Consider the following 25,213-nt stretch of genomic DNA (forward strand, 5'->3'; position numbering starts at 1 on the left):
TTTGAGGGCTCTGTTCTGTTCCATCAGTCTATATCTCTGTTTTGGTACTAGTACCATGCTGTTTTGGTTACTGTAGCCTTGTAGTACAGCGTTTTAAACAAATTTTCTAAAGCGATGTATTTTTAAAATTCTCCCCATCCTCTACGTACACACTCACAAAAACAAAAACAATGTGTGAAGGAAACCTGTCATACACAAGAAGTTGTATCATGAATTCTTCAGGGAAACAGATATTGAAATAGGAATTAAAAAGAGTCAGCAACAGATTAATTATATATATATAGTATTTATTTATATTTTTATATATTTATATATTTTTATATAAATATATAAAATATATGACTATATTATATACAATGTATATTTATATATATATATTTTGTAATATTTTACAATTATATATTTATATATAATATATTCATATATACATATATTTTTATATATTTATATACATTTATGTATTTATATAATATAAATTTATATACAAATATATAAATATATAAAAAATATATTTATGTATTTATATTTATATATAATATATATATTTATATATATATATTTTTGAGATGGAGTCTCGCTCTGTTGCCCAGGCAGAAGTGCAGTGGCACAATCTCAGCTCTGCAGCCTCCGCCTCCTGGATTCAAGCGATTCTCCTGTCTCAGACTCCCAAATAGCTTGGATTACAGGCACCTGCCACCACACCCAGCTAATTTTTGTATTTTTAATAGAGACAGGGTTTCACCATGTTGGCCAGGCTGGTCTTGATCTCCTGACCTTGTGATCCACCCACCTTGGCCTCCCAAAGTGCTGGGATTACAGGCATGAGCCAGCACGCCTAGCCTAATAATATTTTTAAATTGAGTCTTCAAGTGTTGCGTGACACAAAGCTATACTATATAAAGTACTGCTAGGTACAAAGGAAAAAATCTGTACCGCTTTTAGCAAAAGTGCTTTTCCAGAAAAGCAAATCAAAACAATGTAATCAGCAGACCAAGGAGGCTACAGCCAGACATCAGGGCTACACCTTCTCATATCTTGCTAGAAGATCCTATTTATCCAGAATAAAATTTCAGGACAAAACAGGGACATTTTAAACATTTCTTACTTCACCCATTTAAAATTTTCTGTATTTTCAGCATGATCCAGCAAAAAGAGGGCTGCTGTGAGAACTGGCTATTTTATTTTCTTTCTGTGGTGAGACTGTCATGGAGCCTGGATATTTTAGGCTCTTATACATCCCTGACCAGTGTCCCACCATGGTCAAAAAACTTAGCGATGAAGTTGGTGGACTTGGCTTCCTGCAGCTGCCTTCTTCTCCCATTGAGGAAGGTCAGCTGCCAAATACCAGGATCCACTCCTGCAGGATCCTTCCTGTGCACCACAAGGAAGATGCTCTTCTTATGTGAGCTATAAATGGTCATGGCCGGGCACCGTGGGTCACGCCTGTAATCCCAGTACTTTGGGAGGCCAAGGTGGGCAGATCACTTGAGGCCAGAAGTTCAAGACCAGCCTGGCCAACATGGCGAAACCCCGTCTCTACTAAAAACACAAAAATCAGCCAGGCATGGTGACATGCGCCTATAATCCCAGCTACTCGGGAGGCTGAGGCACAAGAATCACTTGAACCTGGGAGATGGAGGTTGCAGTGAGCCAAGATTGTGGCACTACACTCCAGCCTGGGTGATAACAGCAAGACTCTGACTCAAAAGATAAAAAAAGAACTAAGTGGCCAGAATCCCCATCATCACAAAATAGGATAGGATGCATATGGCCAAAAAGGGCTTGGACTCTGGAAAGGGGTACATAGAATCCCAAATCAAAGCCACTATGGCAAGGAAACAGGAGTACATTCAGATGATGAGGCAAATGTCAATGAGACCAAAATTCTCCCCCTACTGGTATTTTTCCAGAAGTACCTTTCCGGCAGAATCATCCAGAGTTTTTCATAGCGGATCCATCCCACTTGTCAGTTTTTCCACGCTTCTCATCCGTCTTCCACTTAGCCAACAAGCCACTGAGGCTACTGCCTCCGCCACCACTTCTCCTGCCCTGGGCAGCTGCTGCCATCTTGTCACAAAAAGCTTTGTTTGAAAGGTTTTTTTTTTTTTTTTTTTTTTTTTTTTTGAGACGGAGTCTCACGCTGTTGCCCAGGCTGGAGTGCAGTGGCGCGATCTCGGCTCACTGCAAGCTCCGCCTCCCGGGTTCCCGCCATTCTCCTGCCTCAGCCTCCTGAGTAGCTGGGACTACAGGCGCCCGCCACCGCGCCCGGCTAATTTTTTGTATTTTTAGTAGAGACGGGGTTTCACTGTGGTCTCGATCTCCTGACCTTGTGATCCGCCCGCCTCGGCCTCCCAAAGTGCTGGGATTACAGGCTTGAGCCACCGCGCCCGGCCTGTTTGAAAGGTTTTGTTTCCAACCTTTGGGAAAAACCACCAATGGGTAATAAGACTTGGAAGGCCCACCATGCTCTACCTTGCCCTTCCCCTCTTCTCACACCACCTCTTCGGTCTCATGTTTCGGTGCTCCCATTCTCACTAATAATGTTGTGCCTATGTTGAATATTTTTTACCATTTCTGGAAGGTTCTTGAACTGAGGTCTTCATGCTATTACTCAGTCCTTTAAAAAAAATAACAACTTGAGATATAATTCATATGCCATACAATTTATAATTTAAAGTATACAGTTCAATAGTTTTTATTATTTTTTAATTTTAATTTTTTGAGATGGAGTCTTGCTCTGTCGCCCAGGCTGGAGTGCAGTGGCACGATCCTGGCTCACTGCAACCTCTGCTCCTGGGTTCAAATGATTCTCCTGCCTCAGCCTCCCCCAGTAGCTGGGATTACAGGCGGACGCCACCATGCCCAGCTAATTTTTTTGTATTTTCAGTAGAGACAGGATTTCACCATGTTGGCCGGGCTAGCCTCAAGCTCCTGACCTCAAATGATCTGCCCACTTCAGCCTCCCAAAGTGCTGGGATAACAGGCGTGAGCCATCGCACCCAGCCTCAATAGTTTTTAGTGTATACAGAATTATGCAACTACCACCAAAATCAAATTTTAATATCTCTTCAGTACCCCAAGAAGAAACCCCATGCCCAGTAGTAGCCACTCAATTCCCTCTCCTTCCAGCCTCAGGCAACCACCAGTCTTTTTGTCCATATAGATGTGTCTATGATGAACATTTAATATAACTAGGACTTGGCTTCTTCCACTTAGCCTAATGTTTTCAAGGCTTATTTGTGTTGTAGCATGCATCAGTACTTCATTCCTTTTTTATAGAATATTCCATCATATGGATATACCACATTTGATTTATCCATTCATCAGGTGATGGACACTTTGGGGTTGTGTCCACTTTCTGGCTACTATGCATAACACTGCTATGAACATTCATGTGCAAGTCTTCGGGTGGACATGTTCCCATTCTTTTGGGTAGATACCCAGAAGTGAGATTGCTGGATCGTATGTTAACTCTCTGTTTAACATTTTGAGAAACTGTAAAATGTTTTCTAAAGCAGTTCCCTCATTTTACATTCCTACCAGCAAATTATGCAGATTCCAATTGCTTCACTTCCTTGCCCACACTAGTTACTGCCTTATTATAGCCATCCTAGTGGGTGTGAAGTGGCTATCTTGTTGCATTCCGCTAATGACTAAAGATGTTGACCATCTTTTTCATGTTTTTATTGACTATTTGTGTATATTGTCTGGAGAATGTCTGTTGAGATCCTTTGCCCATTTTATTAAGTTGTTATTCCCCGATCTTTAACTGGCTTATTCTCTTTCTCATTCTTTATCTTCTCCCTCTTTTTTCAGACCCTACTAGCACTGCATTCCTCCCACTTTGATAAGTTTCTCAAGTGCTTTGGTTAAGGCCTACTTTCCCACCAGACTGTTTTTTTTTTTTTTTTTTTTTTTTTGAGACAGAGTCTTACTCTGTCCCCCAGGCTAGAGTGCAGTGGCATGATCTCGGCTCACTGCAACTTCCGCCTCCCGGGTTCAAGTGATTCTCCTGCCTCAGCCTGCCAAGTAGCTGGGACTACAGACACACACCACCATGCCCGGCTAATTTTTGTATTTTTAGTAGAGACGGGGTTTCACCATATTGGCCAGGCTGGTCTCAAACTCCTGACCTTGTGATCCACCCGCCTCTGCTTCTCAAAGTGCTGTGATTACAGGCATGAGCCACCACGTCCAGCCCGAGACTGTTGATTCTAAGAGAGCAGAGACTATGTCTGTCTTACTCACTGTTGTTCATTACTAGCCCATTACTTTATACATTTTAGGTTTCCTGGCACATATCAGGTACTCAACAAACATCTGTCGAATTGTATTTAATGTGATTTTCACAGTTTCTCTTGTGTCAGTAGGGTTGCTGTCTCCATTGAAAAGGTTTTTTTGGGTCACCTCCTCTCTAACCATTTGTGGTCCTGTCTCCTACCAGTTGAAGGTTGTCCCAGAGGCTATTAATTCTTGTGCCTGAGTTGAGCATATATTTGGACTAACTGCAGCCTCCATAGTGTTGGAGGATCCCTAGGGTGAAAAGCAGTAAGTGCAGCTCATGTGTGAGGTGAGACGCAGTCAGAGGAAAGTGAGTTGATGCCTCATGGAACTGTCTACCATGGCCACAGCTGGAATTAGAGGTGGGGTGGAGCGGAATTGTGATAGGGCGCCAGAGGCATCAGACACACCTAGTGTGTCAGAACCTGCCTTATGTGTCTGAAATCCAGTTACAGTTATTGTGCCTATTAAGATGCACACTCTGACAGACTTATATATGGAGAAAACCAAGGCAATTTTGTTTAGGACAAATTGCCTTTCGACCCCTGCATCAACCACTTATGGAATGTGTTTTTAATTCCTGGGAAGGGATGTGACCTTGGCCCGGGGCAGGGGTCTTTAGCTGAGGAAAATTTCTGCAGAGCAACTCTGCTAAAAGCTGTCACCATGAACACTCCCAGCAACTGGGAGAATGAGTGGTTCACATCTGCAAACGGGATCTGGGGGTTGTGCCATCAGCCCTGCACTGTTCACCTCCACTTGCTTTGTAACACAAATAAGGGGAGCTGCTCCCCCAGGCTCCAAAGGGCTGATCTTTCTGTCATACTGCTCAGCTTACTGAGAGCACCTCTGCCAAGCCCTGCAGAGGGCAGAGAAGTCACCCATAGGTCACCACTTCACACATGAACCATCTGATTATCCCTTTTCCTGACCTTGACTGCAGGGCCTACAAATCTCTAAACATCCTCTAAAATCTCCCCTCAATTTAGAGCTTCCATCACCCTAAACGTAATGGCTTCAAAGGCAAATATAAAGGGCTGTGGTAAACTTGGATCTGGAATATGACAGGTTCAAATCCTTTGCCACTCATATTCATGGGATCTTGAGTAATGTAATCTCTCTAGATCTCAGCTACGAAATGAAGTAACAGTAGAGCCTCATAAGGTTTGCAATGGACAGCTCCTCATGCCTCTTGGCACTGCTGAGGCAAGGGGACCCAGTAAACTGCATTTTGAAATGCAATAGTAAGTGCTTCTCCCACTGCCTGGAACATACTCCACCATCACCATTGCTCTCTTCAGCTGGCTGGCTGCCTCCTGTCCATCCTTACAAAAATGTGGCTCCGGTCAGACATTGCTTCCTAGAATCCACAAGGCTGGGCTGATCTTTACCGGTACCCCACAGCACCCAGTGAATACCCTGCTTACTTACCACACTATCACACTTGCCTACTTACTTGCTGTACTGCCCCATCTCTCTCGCTCTCTCTCTCTCTCTCTCTCACACACACACACACACACACACACACACACAAGGCTATATGGCTTTTTGTTTCCTCAGCAACTAGCACACAGTAGATGCTCAATAAATATTTGTAGGAAGACGACTTTTTTTTTTTTTTTTTGGCATTTTTAGTAGAAACAGGGTTTCACCATGTTAGCCAGGCTGGTCTCAAACTCCTGACCTCAGTTGATTCGCCTGCCTCGGCCTCCCAAAGTGCTGGGATTACAGGCGTGAGCCACCAAGCCCCGCCGGAAGGACACTTTTTTTAAAATTAAAAAAAAAAAAAAAGTAGAAAAACTGATTGGAAAGACAGGTACTAATTCAGAAGAAATATGGTAAGGGAGACAAGTAAAACATTCTGAGTTACGGTCTATGTCAAAATAGACACTAGAAGTGAGTAATGAATGAACAGTAAATTTGTTTGTTTGTTTGTTTTGAGACGGAGTCTTGCTCTTTTGCCCAGGCTGGAGCGCAGTGCCTCGAGCTTGGTTCACTACAACCTCCACCTCCCAGGTTCAAGTGATTCTTCTGCCTCAGCCTCCCGAGTAGCTGGGATTACAGGCATGTGCCACCACAGCTGGCTAATTTTTGTATTTTTAGTACAGATGAGGTCTCACCATGTTTATCAGGCTGGTCTTGATCTCCTGACCTCACGATCAGCCTGCCACAGCCTCCCAAATGCTGGGATTACAGGCGTGAGCTACTGCGCCTGGCCCAGTAAATTCATTTTAAGTGTTTATACCAGGGCAGAGACCAGGAGAAAGATGAGAAGCTGGCCCAGCTTGTTGGGATGCTCCTGGAGGGCTGTGGTTGGGGTTTAACATCCAGCTAGCTTAGCTCATAGCTGCTGAAGACATTAATCAATGTGTTCTATTATGCAATTGCAGATAGCAGGCACTGTGCTCTCTCCACTATGGGAACTTACAGCTACTCAGAGACAGACACATATATTGACTCCTGTAGACAAGGTGAACTAATGCATCCCAGCAATTACACTAGATGCATCAACATATCCTCCTGAACCCACTGAAGAGTTGCCCTGCAAACATGAGTAAACAGGTTCAGAGATGTTAGGTAACTTCCCATGGTTACACTTAAAGTCCTGACATGGACACTGTAGGCTCACTTCTAAGTTCTTTTGTCCATGACTCACTTGCCTGATTTACCTGCATGTCATATTCAACTTTTTGTTCTTTCATGCAACAAAGCCATCTCATATGGGCCAGACGCCATCTTAGGCATTAGCAACAGAAACAATCCCAAGGGAACAGCACAGCCACAGCCCCCGCCCTCACAGAGATTAGCATTTGTGAAAACAGACATCAAGCACATAATGAGAGACATGACATTATGTGCTTGATGTCTGTTTTCACAAATGCTAATCTCTGTGAGGGCGTAACTATGTGCGCATAACATGTGGGGGGCGGGGAGGGGGGGCATCCAGGATGCTAACCCAGGCCAAGCAGTTCAAAGTGAACTGAAGCTTTTACATCTGAAGAAGTGATGCAGACTCAGGAGTTGGCCAAGGAAAGTCGGCATTACGAGGGAAGGAAAGTGAACCAGGCAGATGGAACAATGTATGAGATGGGACAGAGAGAAGGTGCATTCAGGGACCTTAGAGAAGGGTGGCTGGAGAGGACAGCAGGGGTCAGATCACGAACTTCGTGTGCACACATTTGAGACTTAATCCCAAAGCGATTAGAAGCCAGTTTCCAATTCACAAAATTCTTTTGCCACAGAAGAGGCAGAAATCACTTCATTTTAATACCTACCAATAGCCTATAGGATGGTCAGTTCAAATTATTTTCAGGTCCACAGCAACTGACATAGGATACTATGGGGTTGATCCCATAAGAACAGGAGGAAAGAGCTGCTTTCCCCAGAACTCCCATTACCACTCCCTGCTGGCCCAAGATCACCAGGAAATTGACCCCAGGAGGGAATATAGAACGTTTGGGAAGAGCAGGTCCAACTCTGGCTCTTGCGCCGCTAACATCTTAATAGTGAAGTTGGTTATATTGTGCCATTACACTGCCAGTTATAATTTACACAAATTGTTCTTCCTCTGGCTTGGTCTGTCTCCTCCCCTGCTCGGTGTAGAAGTATTTTTGCTCTCAGGGACGGATCCCAGTAGCCTGATGTTCCATCCTCCCTCCTTGCCCCTCTGTTGCAGGCCCTGTCCCACAAAGAATTAGAAGAACATCCCTTGCTAAATTCCAGGAGTCAGCAAAGAGCGGACACCTTGTTTTAAACATTCTGACAGCAGGTAGGCAGTATTCTGGGAAGAGTATAATAAAAGCCTCTACAGTTAAGTGAAACCAGCAAATAAACTGGCTCCCTAGTTCAAATGTGCAAGACAGCCTTAGGAGCATGTTAAGATGACAGAAAAATGAAGACATGGGAAAAAAAACACAAATCACTGATAGTAAAATAATTTTATTTAGTTTCTTATTTTAAAAAAGGTAGCATTTCAACATATAAATTTAGACTCAAGATTTCAGGGTATATTTGCCAAAAGGAACACCCTGAAAGACGGCCAGCCTCAGAGCTGAGAGGGCACAGGGAGGCACACTCCTCACATGTGGAGTTTAAGCAGAAGTGCTTTAAGACTTCACAGCGGCATTTCCCTGTTCCTCAGCCCTGCCTCCAGGGCCATCACTTTGGGGCAACAGCTTTGCTCATGTAACTATAAAACATCTCTAGGAATGAAAGCACAGAGGTCAATGATCCAGATTTTCCACAACAATCATCTGAGGCAACAATTCGACAGGTAAAGAATTTATTTTTATAATTCAAAAGTTCTTTTAAGGAGAACTAAAGAACACAAAATTCATTCATAAAGAGAATTTATAGAATTAAATGAGCAAAAATGAAAAATTATTTTCTCCATATTACAAATGCCTCTATAGGATAAGGCCCAGGGGAAAGACCCACTCAAATCTGGGCTTTCCTTTCCCAAATAAAGTGTTTGGCACAACCAACAAGCTGTCATGAGACTGACAGGCCTGACAGCTGAAAGGTTTCTAGAAGTGGTCCCATGACTTTTCTGTGGAGCTTCAATATAGTGTACACAAGAGGTGTCTTAAGCTGCACAAACTCAGGCCAAACTACGCAGCACACTGCTCCAGAGAAGTTAAACTGAAGGAAAAAAAAAAGGTCCACATGAAGTAGGTCTCCTATTGCCACAGGTTAACTCTGTTGTTTCTCATGGAAAATTAAATTCACTGGCTGCCCAGGACGTCAGTGGAATCCTGATCTCCTGGGGGAGGTGAGAGCTGGAGAAACAACTTGGATTTAAGCATCTCTGGGCCAGGTGGGAAGGAGACAATGACCAAGGATGCTTTCCAGGTGACTTTTTGTTCCACACTATGTGGGCTCCAGACAAACAATCTTAAGGAGCATCAGTGTGCTTGTGACCATCGCAGCCCTCGGACTTGGGCCTTTAGACGGAGGTGATGGGGCAAATGAATATACCCCAGATCCAGTTTTAAAAATAAAAACTTCCTGCAATTATGATACACAACTGTGCAGCAAATCACTAGGAATTGTATGCTGCTCCTATTTGTGGTTAAAGCCCTGTCCCACTCTTGGCCAGTCACAGCCGAAAGGTAACACACAAGGAGGTGGCTGTAGCTAAAAACCAGGCACCTTAGTCAAGCATGGCCTGCGGCAGTGATGCTGACAGTCATCACCCAATGGAGGGAATGCAGGGCCCCAGAGCTTTGGTTCAGAGCAAAGGTTTCATCTCACCCCAAACTTCAAACCAAGCCCTCTGTATCTCTGAGCTTATGAATACAAGAAACTAGTGATTAGGAATCTCTATGAGGAATCTCTGGTTGGGTAGCAAAGCTCAGGTCCCTGCAAGCCACCACCATCCTGTAGGAAAACAGAAAGGTGCAAATCGTATCAAGTAAAAGGTTGCTCAAGTGGAAGATCGTTTCCTGGGGAACTTCAGTGGCCTGGATCTTAATCACATGGATGAAGGCTGGAACTGGATCCCAAAGAAAGGGCCTAGGTCCCAAGTGCAATGAGTCTTCTTGAACTTACCATATCCTTCTCAGTCATCTCTTGAATGGCTGAGCACACATTTCCCTGGGGGACCAATGTAAACATTATTCAACTGATCTCCACTTAGGAAAACACAGCTTGTTATATATTTAGTGTTTAACATTCCAGTGCAGGCAGTATCTTAGCATCAGACTTTCCTCACTCATGAGTAGCAGTTTAGAAAGGAACACATATAGGTTACTTGATAAGACTGTGGCTGAAAAGACCATTTGTGTGTCAGACAGCTGGCTCCATCCTCCCATCAGTGGACTACCCAGGACTATCGCAGGAGAGGCAGAACAGATGAAGTGTAAGTTCCGTGTAAATCTGAAGAGTCCGTATAACCATTGTTCCCACTTAACCCCTTGGGCCACATCTTGATATGGAGAACATTTCCACCTCTTGCATCAACCTGTGCTCTCTTTGTTTTGGATGAGGTTCTCTCCAGAGGGTTCAAGAGCCTCCTTAGAGGGGAGTGAGCTTTCTCTTCCAGTCCTAATATCTGAATATTTCAAAGCACATGAGGAGTCCACGAACATGTTAGGGATGTTGCTGCCAAAATAGATCTTACTGTTGGAAGCAATGGCCTGGTACTTTTTGAGCTCCAGATATTCCGGGGTCAATTTGTGCTGTGTGGGAGCAAACAAGAGCAAAGGCATCAGGATACTCTGGTGCAACAGTCTTCTCTCTCTCTACATACATTTCTCCTGTTGCTCTTCTGAGTATCACGAGTCAAGCCTGAATAATTGCCAATGACCCTCTCTCACTTTGGAGAGTGGCTATCACATTAACAGTTGCGTTCCTGACTTAAAATTCCTTCAATAAGCTCTTGACTTAATGCAAGAGAAGCTGTTCACTTTTTAATAAAAGGATGGGGGAGGTTAGAAAACAATTTGTGATAACTAATGATAATAACTAATAATAATAATAATAATAACTATGGTGACTTTCATTTCATCTAGTTGAATTCAACCTGGAATTGGTCTGGAGTTTCTGTTGATTGTCTTTCTAAAAAACTTATTTTTATTTTTGTAGAGATGGGGTCTATGTTGCCAGGCTGGTCTCAAACTCCTGGCCTCAAGCAATCCTCCTACCTTGGCCTCCCAAAGTGTCGGAATTAAAGATGGGAGCCGCTGCACCCAGCCTCTTTTTTTTTGGAGATGAGATCTCACTCTGTTGCCCAGGCTGGAATGCAGTGGTTCAATTATAGCTCACTGCTGCAGCCTCCAACTTCTGGGCTCAAGCGATACTCTCATCTTAGCCTCCAGGGAGGCTACAGGAATAAGCCATCATGCCTGGTTCTCTGTTGATTCTCTTGAGAGAGATACACAGATCAATGGATGAGAGCAGAACTTCAAAGGAAGGGCTGGTGCTGCTTTTCTTGAACAAATTCTAGAACTAGAATAAAATCTCAAGAGGTCATCTGATCTGGTCTTTTGCCTTTCCCCAGAAGCTGGATGTTTAAGCTGTCTGTGACAGACAGATATTTGTCCACCACCAGATCTCCCTCTGTCACAGAGTTTTGTTTTGTTTACATCAGTGCCAAGATGTATCTATCTAACCAGAATCTCCCTGGGTTTGATTAAAACTCATTGACCACCAGACCTCCCTCTGTCACAGTGTTTTGTCTAAATCAGGATGCCAAGATTATCTAACCAGAATCTATCTGGGTTTGATTAAAACTCGTCGACCACCAGATCTCCCTCGGTCACAGAGTTGTTTTTTGTTGTTGTTGTTGTTGTTTTGCCTAAATCAGGATGCCAAGATGTCTGTAACCAGAATCTATCTGGGTTTGATTAAAATCCATTTCCACTGTTCCCTGGAACATACGCCTTTCAAAGCCCCTCAGATCCTGCTCTGTGATCCTCTCCTTGAGTCCTGGCCTGTCCCCCAGGCAAAAGTCCATGTTGTCCTTCACAGTCCTACAGCATTTATTTTCTACACTTTGACATCTTTCACTCCCTGGATCTCTATCTTCCCCAGGTGATTCGTATCCTCTGTCAAAACACTCAAATCAAATCTGGTCATAGTGTACAACCACATTTCTTCCTCAAGCCTTTTTAATATAGGTTAGTATATGAGTCACATTTTTCAAAATGGCATAAAACTACTGCCCCTTTCTGAATAAGGTAGACCTCAATGGCAAGATCTTGAAACTTGTGCCGGATGAGCTTCTCCCATTAGATTTGGACTCCTAGCTTCCTCAACTGGAGTTTCCTGTCATGCCTTTCTCTTGGTCAAATTCCATTCTGTGTCTGTAGAATTGTCTTTCAATGTTACGTTCATTTTAAAATGTATATTGGTTTTCAAAGTACTGACAACTCTCATTCTATCATAATACAGATTATGTTGTTCCTTTCTAAATTGAAAGCCCTGTCTATATCTTAAAACTTGACTCTAATCCTTCAAACTGCATCATCCACTTTAGTAATCTCTTTCTCAACCCTTTATCTCTTCCAATCTGCTCCACAATAACCTTCTCAGAATACTAGCAGAGTTCTAGCTGCCTCTTATATAGCCCCTGCTCACTAGCCCTGTACCCGCTAGCCAGCTTACCCCAGTCCTTACACCAAATTATCACCTACAGATCACCCAACCTCCCTTCTCAAGTTATCCCACATGAAATTCCTCATGACTGGAATAGTTTTTTAAATCCAATAAACAAGAAGTACTCAATGAGGGGCATATGGAAATACGTGCATGTGTGTGTGGCAGTTAAAACAACTGGTGACCATTACTGACATTTAGTAGACAAGGGCTAGGGATACAAAATATCCTACAATGCATGAGATGGTCTTCAATGATGAAAAAGTATCTCAACCCCAAATGCCAGGAATGCCTTTGACGAGAAACACTGCTCTAATCAAGCTAAGTATCTACCCAAAAAAACTACCTTATTTGGAAAGCAATTGTAAATAGACTCTACTCTTCTCCTGTCCCTCTTACCTCAGAAGACCTTCAACTTGACTAATTATTGAGCCTTATACAGCAGTACAAATGAATGGATTTATGGCGTTTGGCCTGTGTTTATATACGTTAGCCTTTGTCCTAAGCTTCCCACTTTTATAAGGGACTATATAAAGTTCCCTACCCAATGAATGTGAAATAGTTCTTGCTAACTGACTAATTCTGGAGGATGTCTTGGTCATAACACTTTCTTGACAATGGATAAAATCACTTCTATCATATCAGAGCCCCTGAAAAGAGAAAGCAAAAACCCGACATGCATCATTAGGAAAGTGGCCGGGGAGCCAGTCACCTTGTTTGAGGTGGCATATTTATGTGCAGCATAATATTCAGCATCTGCTTTCGCCTTCTCTCGGGCCAGGAATGCAGCATCTAGCAAATAAAAACAAAGGAAAGGTGTCAATCCATTCCCTCAGCTAGTTAAAAGTCCCTTTCCCCACTGCCTAATATTTTGACTGCTTATTTCACATTGAAAGTTTTAAAAACATATTAGCAGTTTTTGAGTCCCAGTCCCCAGACAGCAACTTCTCCAAGAGGAATACTCTTTTCACTGTCAAAATAACTCTCAGCTCATCTGAGCCCACTTGTTTTCTACTCTAAGTTGCTCCTTCTTTCCTCTACCCACTCTCCCACCTCCTATCACTCAAAGCCTCATACTCCACCCAGGTACTAAGCTTCAAGTAAATTAAGTCCAGACATAAAAGCTCTATTTACTGCATTGTCTCTAGCCCCTCCAAATTTGATCGAGAATCAGTCAACAGAGACAGGAAGCAGTAATATATAAACAAGTGACTTCAAGACTGAGCTAAGAATATCAACATCTCACTATGTGAAATCAAGGAGTGTGAGGCCCTCCATGAAAACTGTTTTTTCCATTTTATTTTTATTTTGGACAGGTGGAAAAGAAACTGGTGGTGATGATGGGGTTTATTATCTTGTATATTCTTTACAGTTGATTATGGGTAATTTTCAGATCTTGTCTGCCTGAAAATAAAGTGGTAGCTAATAAGCCCCAATTTAAGGAAGAAAAGGAAAGCTGAGCTACCCACAGTCACAAACAAACCCAACAGCTGGATATGTGACAGCAATCAAAAAAAACTGATTCATACTATCAGGACAGCTACTTCCTCCAGACCAGATTATTCCATGGCCTTTCTCACCCACCACAATCAAAGGCAGAGAGGAGGCAGTTCAGGACAGTCAGAGCTTCATCCTCTCCCCACAATGTACCTTCGATTTCAGAAATGCGCTTTTCAGTTTCTTTTTCCATCACTTTCTGCTGAAACCGAATTTTTGCCACTTGTGCAATCTTCTCTGCTTCTATAATCATATAACATAAGAAGACACATTCAAAACCATTTCTGCAGTACCTGAGGCACTTAGAACCAGCAGCACACAGTCTAACACTTAATTACAGAAAGTTTTATGTGCTAATTGTTTCACTAAGTTTTATCTAATCAGACTGTAAACTACTCAAAGGAAAAAAGGGAATTTATTTCCTAATTTACTGTTCTATTTTGACAGTGCTAGTTTTGTGGGAAGGAGTAAAAAAGGTTAAAGTGCCAGTCCTTCATGCAACTCTGTAGCAATGGTCCACAAGCTAATGGGAAAAAAAGATACTTTATGAAAGTACCAGAGAACAAAAACAGAGCAACATAAATGCATGGCAATACAGGACAATTAACTAATGTGGCAGGAGAAAGAAAGAATGAATGAGATAAGTTAAACCAAGGAAGGCCTTCTGGAAGTAACCTTAAAGGAAATAATGGATATGACCTAAGAAGACATGCCAGGAAGCACAGAGAAAGACAAGAAGCACCAGGCATGGTGATTAACGCCTGTAATCTCAGCACTTTGGGAGGCTGAGGCAGGAGAATTTCTGAAGCCCAAGAGTTCAAGACCAGCTTGAGCAACATAGTGAGACCTCCATCTCTACAAAAAAATTAAAAAATTAGCCAAGCATGATGATGCATGCCTACAGTCCCAGCTACACAGGAGGCTGAGGCATGAGGATCTCTTGAGCCTGGGAGGTCAAGGCTACAGTGAGCCATGATCATGCCATTGCACTCCAGCCAGGGTGACAGAGTGAGGCCCTGCCTTAAAAACAAAAACAAAAACAAAAACAAAAACAAGAAAGACAAGAAGGCACAAATGAACAAGTCACAATGAAGAAGTGATACGGAGCCAGCCAACAAGACAACAAAAAATAAGAACAGAAAGAGGGCTAGGAGACCTCTGTCGAGTGACAGGCTAAGGAGCTTAGTTTTACTGTACTCAGGATCTACTGTTAAGCTACCATTAGGGAAATGACATGATGAAAATGGTATCAGAAGAGGAGTATTCCAACTGCTGTAGGGAAATAAAGCAGAAAGCAGGGTGATTCATTTGGGAAGGTGAAAACAAGCACTGGGAGTGAACATGTTGGTGCGGCAAGCAAGTACATGCAGGGGAAACTCAACATCTTTAACAAACCTCTGGCCTACCCAAATGACCCAGGACAAGGAAGAAAGACTCAAATTATACTTTACATTCAATCACTGCTATTCGTAAAGAACATTCTCAATTCTCCTTTTCAGTCAAAGAAGATGGGTATTTTAAGACATCTTATCTCTGACCCCTAGAGAAAGTGCATAATGGAAAGAAAACTTCCAAGCGATTTTTTCTTTCCAGAAAACAGTATGCTTTATGAACTACTCCAGGAAATAATTCCCTCTTTCTCCACCAATATAAAATCCATCTATATTACACCATCCAAAAACTAAACTACTGTGTTCAATGGGGCTAGAAATTGAACTGTAAGGAGAAACTCAAGATAAAACATGAATAAAAGGTGAGGGATCTGAAGCCTGCAGCTAGAACCCAGAGAATGCTGCCTCAGCCTAGGGGGACTATTGTGGTAATCTCATTTAACAAAGCTCTCTGTCATGTGGGAATAAAATCAATAAAAAGCACAACCAGACTTCTAGAAAAAATGGTGCAAAAGGCCAGAGAGAAAACCCTTTATATATCTAACAACATCTTAAAATGCTAGATGAAATTTAGCAAATTTGTTTTTCAATGCATGGCTGAGTTGTAAGAAAGAATGAGAGATCCTCAAGTGACTTAAGCCAAGGGGGAGCCAAGAGCCTGTATGGTGGCGTCCCTGGGGTGGTTATTAGACAAGAAGGGAATGGGACCTGGGTTATTACCCACGCAAGACCAGGAGATGAGGCCTTGTGATGGTAGGACTAAGACCCTTGCATAAAACTGAGACCTCTAGAGGGCTGCAACTCTAATGAAAGAGGAACTAAAACACTCTACCAACCAGCCCAGTTAAGAAGTAACCTTTTCTCTACCTAGCCGCATCACAGTGAAACTGAAGAACACCCAAATACAGAGAGAAACAAGCTAAAAGCAAAAAGAGAAGAAAGGCTGATTACCCAAAAGGAGCAATTAGACTAACAGCATACGTAGTAAATAGGTACAAGAAGCCAAACAAAATTGAAATAATACTGCCATATTGATAAGGAAAAATTAGCTTGCTTTAGAATTGTAGGCTAAATTACCATTCAAGAATGAAATAAAAGCATTTTCAGACCAAGGAGGACTGAAGATAACTTTCACTCCTTAGTCTTCACTGAAAAACAAATTACTAGAAAAAAAAAAAATCACCAGAAGCAATGGAGAGGAAAAAAATTACTCAACACAAGTCCAATCAAAATAAATGTTTACTGCAAGGGTTAATCATAATGATCATAATCAATGGGAGGATAAAGACAACATGAAACTAAAATACTATGCAATAATAAGATGTAAGACTGGAGGACAGTGATAAGAGTTAAAGCATTCTAAGGTACTGTTCAAAAAGAGGATAGAATGATTAACAACCAGTTATACATTCCAGAAATGGAATGTAAAACTTCCAATCAAGTAAAAGGAAGAAAAGAAAAGAAAATTCAATCAATTCAATACCAATCAGAAAAGGGAAAAAGCAGCAGAGAAAAATGCATGGTAAATAGCACATAATCAAATGATACAAACACATCCAAATATAGCAGTAACCACAATAAATATAAAAAGACTAAACTCACCAGTTAAAAGACAGATTCTCACATTGGATAAGATAACAAAATCCAGCTATATGCTGTTTACAAGAGACACACCTAAAACATAATGACATAGAAAAGTTGAAAGTAAAAGAATGGGAAAAGGTACACCAAGAAAATAACTAACCAAGAAAAATCTGGTATAGCTATATTATCAGACAAAATAGCTCTTAAGTTAAAAACATATCTAGGGATAAAGGTTATTACAAAACAGAAGCAATTCTCCATGGAGATATAACAATCCTGAACCAGAATGTTCTTAATGATATAGTCTCAAAATATGTAAAGAAAAAAATTACAAGTCAACAAACCCATGGTCATAGTGGGAGATTTTAACACATCTTTCTCAGTAATTGATAGCTCAAGAAGGCAAAAATTAGAAGAATAGAGAAGATGTGAACAACACAATTCATAAGCCTGACCAAATGGGTGTATAAAGAAACCTGCATCCAACAACCAGAGAACACAGATTCAATCTTTTCAAGCACACAGACATTTACAAAAAAGGACCACGTACAGGTAGGCCACAAAGCAATTTTCAACAAATATTTAAGAATCCATATAACAGGTCTTATTTTCTGACTACAATGTACTAACACTGGAAATCAACAATAAAAAGGTAGCCCCTCAAAACCTGCTAAACCAAAAATTGAAACATATACTTTTAATAATTCATGAGCCAAAGAAGAAATTAGAAGGAAAAGGTTTTTTAAAAAATTAAAACTGAACACCAATAAACAAAGTACATTTCAAAACCTGTGAAACATAGCTAAAGCAGTACTTAGAAGAAAATTTATAATCCTCCATGTTTCCACTAGAAAAGACTGAAACTTAACTATCCAACTCAAGAAGTTAAAAAAGAACAAATGAATAAGCTAAAAAAAAAAAAGATGGAAGGAAATAATTTTTAAAACGTGTAAATAATTAAAACAAAGTAACAGTCAACAAAACCAAAATCAAAAGCCAATTATCTGAAAAGATGAATGAAATAAAACAGACCTCTGGCAAAACTGATTCAGCAAAAGAAAAGGCACAAGCAAACAGTATTAGCAATGAAAAGGGGCACACAGATTTGGTAGAAGTTTTAAAAATCATGAGAGAATTCTACAAACAAATTTATGCCCCCAAATTTGAAATATCAGATGAAATGAATAATTTTCTATGAAAATATAATTACCAAAACTGGCTTAAAAAGAAACATGTATTTGAATAGACCTATACTCAATACAGAAATTAAATCAATAGGTTAAATATTACCACAAAAAGCAAACAAAAATAAAGCAGAAACCTCCCAAGACTAAGATGGCTTTTACAAGTTCCACCAGACCTACAAAGATGAAGTTATACAGATCTGATATATAATGATCTGATTTACAACCGAACACAGAAAAGGAAGCCATGCTCTTCAACTCATCTTGGGGACAGTATAACCATGATACCAAAAAACCTGACACTAAAAGTGTAAGAAAATTATAAGCTGATCTCATTTATGAAAATAAAGGTAAAAATTCTAAAGAAATTATCAGCAAACTATATAAAAATGTATATAATGACCTATAAAATGACCAAGTGGATGTTTATCCCAGAAACGCAAAGATAAATCTGTTAATATAATTTACCATACTAACAGCTTTAAAAACATCTCAATATATGTAGAAAAAAATTTCAGGCTGGGCACAGTGGCTCACACCTATAATGCCAGCACTTTTGGAAGACTGAGGCAGGTGGATCACTTGAGCTCAGGAATTCAAGACCAGCCTGGGCAACATGGTGAAACCCTGTCTCTACAGAAAATACAAAAATTACCTGGGTGTGGTGGCGTGCACTTGTAGTCCCAGCTACTCGAGAGGCTGAGGTGGGAAGATAACTTAAGCCCAGGAGGCTGAGGCTGCAGTGAACTGTGATTATACCATTGTACTCCAGCCTGGGTAACAAAGCGAGACCCTGCCTCAAAAAAATTCTGAAAGTTTTAACAGCCATTCAAAATAAAAGCTCTCAGCAAGCAATGTACAGATTGAAACTTTATTAACCAGTGTTAAATACAGTAAATGCCACTGGGACTATTTAAAGTTAAGGACAAGAATGCTTGTCACTTTCTTTTCTACACTGTACTAGAAGACATAGCCTAAAGCAGTAAGATAAGAAGAAATAAAAGGTATGTGACTATAAAGAAGAAAAATAAAATTGTACTTCTGTGAAGATAACGACCTATTGTCTGAAGACCATATGATTGTTCATGGGAAATCTAAGCGTCTATTAGAAATAAGAGCATCTTCAGCAATATTGCAAAATAAAAAAATCAACAGCACACTTACACAAAACCAAGTAGAAAATGTGCCTTTAAAAAGTCAATAACAAAAAAACATAAAGGTATATAAGAACAAATCTTTAATAAATGTGCAAGAACTTTAGAAGAAAATTATGACACTTTTTAAAAGACATCTCTCATAAATGGAGAAACAGATTTATAAGACTCAATATCATAATTTTCTCCAAATTGATGTGTACATTCAATGCAATTCCAATCAAAATCTCAACACAATATTTCACAAAACTTAAGGAGCTGGTTCTAAAATTCATGTGGATGAATAAAGGGCCTAGAAGAGTCCAGGATAATTTTAAATATAGTTAGGAAGAGTTAACAGGTAAGAGGAATAGTTACACAACTCACTCTCCACATAGCAAGACTTAACATAAAAGCTACAATAATTAAAACAAAGTAGTATTGAGGAAGGAGAGACCAAAAAATTGGAAAATAATAGAGATTCTGGCATCAGAACAAATTATGTATAGTATCTTATTATATGATGGATATGGCATTAGAAATAAGTAGAGAAAATAATAAACTATTCAATAAACAGTCTGAGACAATTGGCTTGCCATTTGAAAAAATTAAACTGAATCCCTATGTCATACTCAACATCAAAATAAATTCCAAATGGGTTAAGACTTTTAAGCAAAATTTTAAAACTTTTAGAATAAAAGTATTACTTTGGACTAGGGAAAGAATTCTTAAGATAGGAAAAGCACAAAACATAAAGGAAAAGACTAATGAATTTGCCTATACAAAAACTACACATATATGTATATCGAAGACATTGTAAAGTTCAAAGACAAACCACAAATTGAAAGAAGATGTTGGAAATGCATAAATCTGAAAAAGGATTAGTATCCAGAAGATATAAAAAACTCTTACAAACCAACTCAAAAAAGCAATCAAATAATGGGCTAAGGACAATAGGCAATTCATATAACAACAAAAAAAAGGAAACTTGAATAACCAATAAGCAATATTCAACTTTACTAACAATCAGGGGAATTCAAATTGAAATTATGTGATACCATGTCTTCCATTAAACTGGCATAAATTTTTAAGTCTGATAACTCCAAGGACCGAGAAGAATGTGTGGAAATGGGAATTCAAATATGGCAGCACAGAAACTAGAAATCAAATACTGTTGAAGAGACAGTAAAATCAAAGAAGTACTTGAGAGAGCAATTTGTCAATATGTTGAATGTGAAGACATGCTACTCTATGATCCATCAATTCTACTTTGAGATAGCTATTCCAGAGTAGTGCTTCTCAAACTACCCGTGGAAAAGTACCTTACTTTTTTGTGTGTGTATTTCAATTTATGAGGAACCAATAAATTGTAAACTATAACAAAAACAAATTATAGTACTAGAAAAAAGAAATTAAAAAACAAAAACATAAATATATAAGCTCTGATTTTTTATTTTTGATTCAATAGACATAAAACTGCTGTATTAAAATGCTATAAAAACTTCTAAACACTCATTCTCAATTTCTGTACTCATCTCATTGAGGCTTAGAAACGAAAAGCTGGTGATAGGGCACTGGCCCACAACATACATTGAGTAATGCTACTCTATGGAAACTTGCACATGTACACTGTATCCAGGAGGCACTGGATAAGAATGTTATTGTGATAGTGTTTGTAATAAGGAAAAACTAGAAGCTACTTTACCCTTCGCTGGTAATTCCTTACAATAAAACTAGGTCTGCTCATAGAACGAAAAATATAGCAGCTAAAAAATAAACGATCTACCATCTCACAGAGAATAAGGATAAAATGCCAAAAAAAGAGGAAAAAACCCTAGATCTACATGTATCAATATGGATAAAATTCAAACAATGTTAGTGAAAATAAGGCAAGTTGTAAAATAAGAGTTTGATATCATTTTTGTAGTTTCGAATAGGTAAAACAATTTTATAAACTGTTACACACTTACAGTAAAAGTATAAAAATATGGACAGAAAGGATATACATCAACTTCAGAATAGAAGCTAATCTGAGAAGAAAAGTCAAGGAGTAGGACCAGCGAACATACAAAGGAGGCTTCAAACAGATACTTAATTTTTTTCTTTAAAAAAAAAAAAAAAAGATCTGAAGGGAATAAGGCAAAATCTTAAACTTTCATTATATTGTTCTCTGTACATTCCCGTATAATTGAATTATTTAATTAAAGATGTCTTAAACTTTCAGCATCAACTGAAGGCCAAAGAGGGCAGTCTAATACACAGTGACCTAGAGTGTAAGGGAAGCCATTGTAATCCAAAATGAACTGTAAACAACCCTGCCATGCTTTCATAAACGGCACTATCTATCCAGGTAAAACGAAGTGCACGTCAACAACAAGGATGCATACTACAATCTGAAACTTTGGTCAAAAAACTTCCCTATTCTTAATCTGTACAAATGAAAATGCTATCCACAGGCTCAAGTTGCCTATAAACCCTATCCATTCTCCCTGTTCTTCAAAGAGACAACAGTGGCAGCCAACAACATGATGGAGAGCCACAGCACGTCATTAAGTACTGGTCTCACCTACTTTTAAAGGCATTAGAACATCTGAATGTACAGTGGAGGTTCCAGAATTCCCTACTACCTATGATGCAATCTTACTGAGTCCCATGATACCCAAAATGAGACTGACAAAGAACAGGACAAACAACAAATGTACTTAGAGACAATCATTTCAGAGAGAAATTCAAGTACCTATAACTGCCTTTTTCCTCTCTGTCTCAGCTTCTTTTTCCACAACCTTTTGTTTCTGTGCAGCTATAAGGAGTTTTGTCTTCTCAGCCTCCCTGTGAAGCAAAATGTTATAAAAATTAGAAATGATTCTCTTATGTGCAGTCACAGCCAGTAATTCTGACCCTATAGTGAGTCGGAGAACCGTTTTTTCAACACGAGCTTTTGGACTCATTAAGGTAGGTTAAGAGAGGTGTTACTTTATTTTTACTTATAGTAAATCTGAGGTTGAAAGATTCAATGATTTGCCCAAAGTCACCCAGAGATAGGAAAGAAATTTAGTACATTTGAATTTTAGTTTGGCTTTCTTCTCCTAGTTGTATTGTGTAAAGCCTGTGATTTGCAAGAGAATATATCAATACTTCCTTTGCTGTTAGACCTCCAGCTAGTCCATACAGTAGCTCTGTGCCAATTAGAAAATGGCACCAGCCTCTGGGCAGATGCAGTCCCGCAGGTGCATGGTTTGACATGCAGAATGAAGCTGGGTTTCAGCCCCTGCCCTCCTCAGGCGGGCACCCATGTGCAGTGGCCATATTTGTTGCACAGAAGATGTAACGAGGTCGTAGTTATTAGGTAGTAAACTGGGGCTTAGTGTAAGGAGAATTTTCTAAGGCTTCCAGTGTCTAATACAGGTTAAGCATCTCTGATCTGAAAATTTGAAATCCAAAATGCTCCAAAATCTGAAACTTTTTGAGTGCCCACATTATGACACAAGTGGAAAATTCCACACATAAGCACTTAAGGTGAACTTTGTTTCATGCACAAAATTATTTAAAATATTCTATAAAGTTACCTTCAGACTATAGGTGTATATGGAACATAAATAAATACCTGGAAAAAAAAAAAAAACTAACCACTATACCAACAAGGAAGAACAAAAATACATTTTATATTTACACCTGGGTCCCATCCCCAAGATATCTCATTAAGTCTATGCAAATATTCCAAAATCTTTACAAATCCAAAATTTAAAATACTTCTGGTCCCAAGCATTTCGGATAAGGGATACTAAACCCGTAACGGAAACGGCTGGCATTATTACTAAGCATGTACAAGTAGCTACTGGGTAACCACGTGGCAGAAATGGTATAAGAAAACACTACTATCAGGTGCAAGGTTATACTGGATCATCTCAAGGTAGCTTTTAATTCTGGAATTCCAATAGTCTATAAAATTAAGAAAGATCCAGAATCATCTGAAAAGTAACTCCAATAGTTTCCCCAAAACACTTCCCCTCAAAGTTTCCCCTCTTTCCTCTGATAACATTGATACACACATCAAATGACAGTCTGAATACTATGATTTATTTGAGAGCAGAAAACACACAATATTCATTTTTCCATCACAGAAGCAATCATATTTAAAGCCTAAGACATGCTGAGCCTTTAATAAAAATTTTTTTTTGAGATGGAGTTTTGTTCTTGTTGCCCAGGTTGGAGTGCAATGGCGTGGTCTCGGCTCAATGAAACCTCCGCCTCCCAGGTTCAAGCGACTCTCCTGCCTCAGCCTCCCAAGTAGCTGGGATTATAGGTGCCTGCCACGATGTCCGGCTAATTTTTGTATTTTTACTAAAGACAGGGTTTCACCGTGTTGGCCAGGCTGGTCTCAAACTCTTGACCTCAGGTGATCCGCTGGCCTCAGCCTCCAGAAGTGCTATGATTATAGGCATGAGCCACCATGCCCCGCCTATAAATATTTTTTAAATAAGTGGATCACATCCATAATCTACCCAGCCTGGCACTCTACAGTTTTAAAAGAAGAGTGCCTTGTCTACAATGAAAAAGAGAAAACAGGCTGGGTGTGGTGACTCACACCTGTAATCCCAGTACTTTGGGAGGCCAAGGCAGGAGGATTGCTTGAGGCCAGGAGTTTGAGACCAGGCTGGGCAACAGGGCAAAACCCTGCCTCTATGAAAAACACAAAATTTAGCCAGGTGTGGTGGCATGCACTGGTAGTCCCAACTACTCAGGAGGCTGAGGTGGGAGGATCGCTTAATCACTTGAGCCTGGGAGTTTGAGACTGCAGTGAGCCGTGACTGTGCCACTGCACTGCAGCCTGGGCAACAGAGTGAGACTCTGTGTCAAAAAAAAAATTAAGAAAAAGAAATAAAACTCTGTATGAGCTCAGAGAGGTATGAGGGAAAAGAAAAATATAAAAGAAGAAACAAACAATAAAAATATGCATGGTAACGAAAAGGATTCAGAAGTAAACAACCTCATAAAGCAGTATTACTGCTCCTTGGACCTCCAGTATTTATACATCTGTGGTATCTTTGACTTGTGCAAATTTATTTTTCCAGCATCTGTCCCTTTAACATAACAGCCAAATTTCCTGAAGACTTTTATTTCTTCTTTTCAGTACCAGTCATACCAAAACAATATTGCCATTTCAAACACAGTAAGTATTCCCCTAAAAGGGATCCTCTTAGAAACTAATTTCATGTCTTCTTATTCCCAGCCAGCCCTGGATACATAAAAGAGAAGACCACCAGGAGTCAACAGAAGCAAGGCTTCCCCAGAGGCACATTATAAAGAACCAGGTCTAATTTTAGATATACAATCACATACAATGGAAAACCAAACTTTATACCAACAAGATATCTACTCCTACCATTACAACACAGAAACAAAATATGAGCACTCTCTTCAACCCTAACACAGGTTCAGGACTCTTTCCTCTATTAAATATTTAATTCAAGGTACTATTCATATAAAATTATAGCTCCTTAAGCTTCCAACAATAGTTTTACAGCAAACTGCATCTTTAGACACTGACACTTCTCCTGAAATATCCACACATACAGAAGAACACTAATAAGAGTCTAGTGGGAATTAAGACACAAGAGTAGCAATATTACTAGAGTAAGAGTAAAGAAGATACACACATACTCCACCCCAGAGTGTATTATCTCACATGTTTCCTCTAGACTGGAGTGTTAATATGCAGACAGCCCTGAACAGAAATATTGGGATCCCATGCATATTACTCACATTAACTCAAAATTTCTTCTTATGGCTTCTGGGATTTTGGGTTTTGTAACACGCACAGCCTAAAAAATAAAAGTGAAAAAGCCAAAGTATATTTGAAAGATAAATCTTCAATTAAATCTTCTACAGAAAAGCACCTCAAATGATACTAATCTAACAAAACAACAGCTATAATATAGCGGCCTACTAACACGTTTGGGGATCCCACTGGAACATTTACTTTTCATGCCATCACACCAAGAATCAAAGACAAGCTGCTTCGTACTTCCTACACAATGCCAGATTA

The 25,213-nt window shown here is 39.9% G+C and overlaps 1 protein-coding gene and 1 pseudogene across 2 annotated transcripts in view; both read right to left on the minus strand.

The window, feature by feature from the left end:
• Window positions 1-1,178: 1,178 nt before the first annotated feature.
• On the minus strand, window positions 1,179-2,118 carry LOC144331252 (signal peptidase complex subunit 2-like; annotated as a pseudogene).
• Window positions 2,119-8,200: 6,082 nt separating this feature from the next.
• Window positions 8,201-25,213, minus strand: part of ERLIN1 (ER lipid raft associated 1) — a 36,113-nt gene continuing 19,100 nt past the window's right edge. Inside the window, 5 exon segments of one of the 2 annotated variants that reach the window (NM_001194366.1) lie at window positions 8,201-10,460; window positions 13,091-13,170; window positions 14,029-14,118; window positions 21,905-21,996; window positions 24,931-24,989. In NM_001194366.1, the coding sequence (NP_001181295.1) occupies window positions 10,239-10,460; window positions 13,091-13,170; window positions 14,029-14,118; window positions 21,905-21,996; window positions 24,931-24,989 (543 nt within the window). In that variant the 3' untranslated portion in view covers window positions 8,201-10,238. 2 annotated transcript variants of the gene reach the window in all.

The sequence above is a fragment of the Macaca mulatta genome, chromosome 9 (genome assembly GCF_049350105.2).
Source record: "Macaca mulatta isolate MMU2019108-1 chromosome 9, T2T-MMU8v2.0, whole genome shotgun sequence".
NCBI lineage: Eukaryota > Metazoa > Chordata > Mammalia > Primates > Cercopithecidae > Macaca > Macaca mulatta.